Genomic DNA, 5895 nt, shown 5'->3' with positions numbered 1-5895 from the left:
CGAACAACTTGTGAAAAATGTGTTGGAGAAACGAGAGACATTATGTGTTAACATATTTCGACTTTGGTTAGATTATGGAGTTTACTGGCCTTGTAATTCCTCAACAGAGCACAAGGCATTTTTTGTTTTCTTTGATTCACGTTTCCAAAAGGCCGCCTGTAACAATTTAATTTAATTCTCCTTGTAAGCCCCAAAGAAAAGCAAGCCACATTTGATTTGTTAATTCTAGTAAGTCCGAAAACCCAGTTTAAAGTTCTTTAAACTTTACGGCTAACTAAAAGCAATTCTTATGTTCATAGACAGATAATTATCACCTCAACGGTTAGCTCAATCAAGCAATTCTTTTGTTTAATATATATATGTGGTACCATTTAGACGAAATCCAAATATAACAGATAATTATACAAGTTCCAACCATACATCATGTGCCCTTTGTGGATTAAAAAATGGTATTTCATAGACAAGCACACACACTCAAGAAAATAGATAGTGATTCATACCCATTTATTAATACAAAAGCTCTTAGATATATCCATTAATGAAAATGTCGAAAGTAAAACTTATCGATAATTAAATTAAACCACCTTCTTCCATTCTCCCATGATATCGTAGCCCAAATTACAAAGGCAAACCCCACACCTAACCCCAATCCTATAGAACCAAAGAGCTCAATTATGTCAATAGAAACCTTTGAAGGCAAACCTTTATCAAACCCATGATTTGAAGAAGTTGTTGCACACTGCATTGATAAAGGATTACCACACAATCCGGGGTTACCCAAGTAAGAAGCATTTGAAAAGGTTGAGAACTGATGGGCTTTGGGTATATCTCCAACCAAATTGTTGTAAGAGAGATTTAGTGAAGCAAGAGCAGTGAGAGAGCCGAGTTCTTGAGGGATGTGTCCGGAAAGGTAGTTGGAGGAGAGATCTAGTGACTCAAGTTGCACCAAATTACCAAATTCCGTTGGAATTATACCAGTCAAGGCATTATGTGATAGGTTAAGCACATGAAGGGACTTGAGTTGCCCGATATCTTCGGGTATTTCGCCCCAAAATTTATTGTTTGCCAGATCAAAGGAACAGAATATGTGAAGTGAATTCTGCATCTCCATTTCTTGTCCTTTTGATGTGACCGTAATTGAATCCTCATAATACCACTCATAACTACGATCAAATTCACTAAAATCATCATAAGGCACCAAAGCCTTCATGTTTTCAAAAACAATTTTGGGGATGATGCCTTTGAAACGATTTGAAGAAAGATCAAGAACCTGTAGCTTAGCGAAATAGGAATTATTGATTTTTGCTTTGGCTTCCACATTTGAAATTGTGCCATAAAATTTATTTGATCCTAAGACAAGTACTCTTAGGTATCTGAGATTTCCGAACCAAAAGGGAAATCTATCGACTATTTGATTATTTCCAACATCCATGACCTCTAAGGTGTGGCAGTTCATTAGTGACTTGGGCAAACTTCCATTTATTCTATTTCCACTCAAATTTATTGTTCTAAATTTGCATCCTTCACTAATATTTCGTGGCAGTGGCCCACTTAATTTGTTACTTCTCAGGTAAAGAACTTCGCGAGATTTAGCAGCTTCAAGAAGGCAAGGTGGCATTGTACCAGTTAAATTGTTATATGAAAGAACAAGCACTCGAATTGGCACATTACAAATGGAAAGGGGGATCTCTCCCGCGAGGCTATTATTTGAGAGGTCTAATTTGTAAATTTTTGTTTGGAAACTTAGAAAAGAAGGGAACTTTTTTAAATTACATGATGCCGACAAAATTGTTGTCATTTGGGGGAAAGAAGCATAGAATGAGTCGTTATGGTTTTTGCCTTCTATAATTGACAAATTGTTGTATGAGAGAGACAAAATATCAAGCATCTTATTGTGCTTGATGATATCTAAGTTGAATGTACCATTAAAGTTATTTGATTCAAGATTTAACTCAAAGAGGTGGGGGGATTTGAATATGGAAATTGGCAACTGTCCTTGAAGATTATTGTAGTAAAGGTAAATAGTTTCCAAAACTGATGATCCATTTGAGAACTCAGCTAGACATCCTGACAATTGGTTATTATTTAGATACAATGATTCCAAAGAAGGATGAGAAAACAATGACATGGGTATTGTACCTGTGAATCTATTTGAACTAAAGTCCAAATATTGGAGTCTTGTAAGGTTTGCTATTGAAGGTGGAATTTCTCCATAGAAGTCAGAGTCGGTAAGAAAAAATTCCAACAAATATTGTAGATTTTCAAATGAATTTGGAATTGGACCAGTCAAATTTGTACCTATAAGGAACATATATTGCAAAAAGCTTTGCTTCGTGAGTTCTAGCAGTTTACCTGTCAACATTGAGTTGAATGATAAATCAAGATATGTAAGATTTGTAAAGTAGAATATTTCATCCGGCAAATTTCCTCTTAATCCACAATTTTGCATGGATAGGGATACAAGAGTTGTGCCTACTTGAGAAACTGCGTCACCCCACTCAGATCCGTTGAGTGAAATGTCAACCCCATCCAACCAAAGACCTTGGAGCTTGGTGAGATTGCCGAGTAAGGTTTTTAGGTTTGTGTCATGAAGATACAAGATATTATCTGATAAGTCAAGTGAGATGAGGTGTTTGAGGGAAGAAATGCCAATAGGAATTTCACCGGCAAATCCAGAATATGATAAGTCGAGGTCAGTTAAATTACCGAGTCGCTCAAACCCGGTTTGTGGAAGGGTAATATTATAGTTGTTCCAAGAAAGGTCGAGGTACTGAAGAGAGCTGAGATTGAACAAAGCCGGGTTGAGTTCACCTGAGATGGACATGTAAGCAAGGTTGATTGCAGTCACCATACCAGTTTGATCATTGCATTCGATGCCATCCCATGTGCAACAGTCGGTACTTGAATTCCATGAATGGAGTTGAGTTTTGTTATTGAAACCATGCTTGAATTGAATCAAGGCATCCCGTTGGTCAGAAAGGCATTGTGCTTGTGATAGAGTGGTGGTTTTGATGGATAAGGAGATGAGAAGAAGTGATATGGAAAGGAGTGCAACAAATGTCATTGCAGGAGAGAAAAAGAGTAAACAACACAATTTGGAGTGGTGCTTGATTGAAATAATTGAGTATCCTTTCATATATATAAGACCATGCATAAGAATTTTTTAAAAAAAGGGCAAAATTAGTCATTTGTTCCTTTGATTTAATTAGTACCCACTATTTACAAACACTCGGTTGCTATTTGGTACTTTAACGGGAATGTACCCACTATTTACAAACACTATGGACATATGGTTTATTGACAAAGATATTCCCTTGAAGGATAGGTTATTGGTAAAATTACTTAGAGGAGCTGTGTTATGGTCAGTATGGTTAGCTAGAAATAAGTTATGTTTCTAAGGGATTACAACAAATTCCAAATTAGTAGGGGCTCAAATTATAGCTTTAGCGTATTTTTGGGTGAAGAATAAGTGTTCTGGTTCACTATTGAAGTTATCTTTATTGCTTCCTACTAATATTGATCAAATGGTGGTATATTATGTGAATACATCATTGCAGGTGGGGCAGCATGGGCAGGAAGAGGTAATCAAGGGTTTGCTGCCTATCGTTGGATCCGACCAAAACATGCATCAAAGTGAAGTAACAGAAGAGTAGCCTCAGTTTGGTTTTGATTTTGGTGACTTATAAAGAGTTGTTTTGCAATATTATAGTTTTGTGTGTTTAGTTGGAGATCTTTTTTTTTCTAGGTTAGATGCTATGTTGCTATTGGTATTGTTTTAGATGTATGTTTTACATTTGTAGCTTTTTTCTTACAGAATCTGGTACCAGAGGTTTGGTACCAACTCCTATGACATTGTAAGTTTCTTTATATAAAAAATCGGTGGTTTATCACTTTTATAAAAAAAAAAAAAAAACAAACAAACACTATGGACATGTTTTTTTTCAAGACTTAATCTCCGATTAAATTTCTCAACTAACAATTTTTGACCGGAACCATTTTCTAGAAAGTTGCTAGCGCATTTTCAGCTGACATGTATTAAAAAAAAATACACAGCTTTTGATTAAATTTTATTTTTGACGAACAATACACAATTATATATATAGCTTTAGCTATTATATTTGTGTTTTTTCTAACTCAATTATTCGTTTGTTGATGTGAGAAGACTAAGCTGCTAATATTTTTGTCTGGCTTGAGGACTGGGCTATAAAGTCATACAAGTCCACGTTCTCCTTTTTGATGAGCCGAAGTTTTATTTTTTCTATAATTGAAAGGAGTGCCTCCAATTATATTGCAGCTAAAGAGGACTAGAATTAATTCTAACTTTGATCAAACAAGCACATGCAGTTCTTAATTTGTTGCTGATTCAAGGTCTCCCTTTTTCTTTCTATCAACGAGTATAATATTTATGTTCACTCAGGGGCGGATTTAGGATTTGATCAGAAGTAGGAACAAAATATTGATAACACTTTTTTCTCCCAACGAATCAGAGCGGAGTAGTGGATAAGGATCTTAAAAAATTATGTCACGATCGAATATGTCACGACATATGTGCCGGTTACGTGACGTGATCATCTTTCAAAATTTTTGCACAATAAGGCACATCACACAAAAGATTTGATCATGGCACGACACATGGTCACGTGTAATTAGGACTGTTAGATCTTGATCGAATGATGAATCTTAAATAAACTAACCTAAATTATGAAAAAATAGTTAAACATGATAAATGTGACCAGTCACGTTTGGACACGTCGTGTGTGGTCACAACGTGATTAATATATTGTGACTGTTCACAACATCCTTTCAAATTTAGTCATGACACGACATGTGATCTATGTAACGGTGTGACTAGTCACAACCCATATTTATATCCTTAGTACGTAGCAAACTTCTTTTCTCTCCTAACAAATCAACTATTTTTCTAAGTGGAGTAACGAATTGGACTACATCTTTTCCTTTCTTTCTTTTTTTACGCGAATCAGTCTGGACTGACTTTCTTTTCTACGTAATTTTTTTTTACTGAACCGTAAATTAAATCCAAAAGTAGATACAAATATAACATAACACTAAATCTAAATAAAATTTCGAATCCAAAACTAGACACTGGTCTACCTCTACCCTTCTTGGGTCCGCCTATGTCTCCACTTAATTATAACTTTGATCAGGTACACGCATTTTTTGACTCAAAGTCTTCTTCCTTCTATAGAAGATTATAATAATTGAATAAGTATCTCCACTTAATTATAACTTTGCTCAAACAAGCACATGAATTTATTTGTTGCTATCAACATCATAGGCCATCTTTCTTGCTACTTGATGCTTTCTATGTCAATCAAAAAATCAGAGTCAGTCAACTGGTAACTCGAAGGATAAATTTCTAAGGATAAAATAATTCGGCCAGAGGCAAAGAAATCTCAATTTACAGATTTTTGAAAGCGTATTATGGTCAATTCAATTTTTTAAATGATTAAATAAAAAATAAATAAATAAAAGGGGATTGAAGAATGTAAATTAATTTTTGATGGGGATATTGGATATTATGGTGATTTCATGGGTATATTGGCTATTTCAAAATTTTGAAAATTTTCCTAAAAAAAATATACTTTTGATTCATTTTTTAATTTTGACGAACAATACACAATTATATATATATAGCTTTAGCTATTAAATTTTTGTTTTTTGTAACTCAATTATTCGTTTGTTGACGTGAGAAGACTAAGCTGCCAATATTTTACTTGGCTTGAGGACTGGGCTATAAAGTCATACAAGTCCACGTTCTCTTTTTGATGAGCCGAAGTCTTATTTTTTTTCTATAATTGAAAGGAGTGTCTCCAATTATATTGTAGCTAAAGAGGACTACAATTAATTATAATTTCGATCAAAGCAGTGTCTCCA

General features: G+C 34.6%; 1 protein-coding gene across 1 annotated transcript; it reads right to left on the bottom strand.

Moving 5' to 3' along the window:
• Nucleotides 1–397: 397 nt before the first annotated feature.
• On the bottom strand, nt 398–3100 carry LOC144556962 (receptor-like protein 6). The gene has a single exon (XM_078305475.1). It carries the CDS (start codon nt 3062–3064, stop codon nt 536–538), a length of 2529 nt encoding a protein of 842 aa, XP_078161601.1. The 5' UTR covers nt 3065–3100; the 3' UTR covers nt 398–535.
• Nucleotides 3101–5895: the final 2795 nt, after the last annotated feature.

This window comes from Carex rostrata, chromosome 7 (assembly GCF_964058835.1).
Source record: "Carex rostrata chromosome 7, lpCarRost1.2, whole genome shotgun sequence".
NCBI lineage: Eukaryota > Viridiplantae > Streptophyta > Magnoliopsida > Poales > Cyperaceae > Carex > Carex rostrata.
This window is presented reverse-complemented; position numbering and strand designations above follow the sequence as displayed.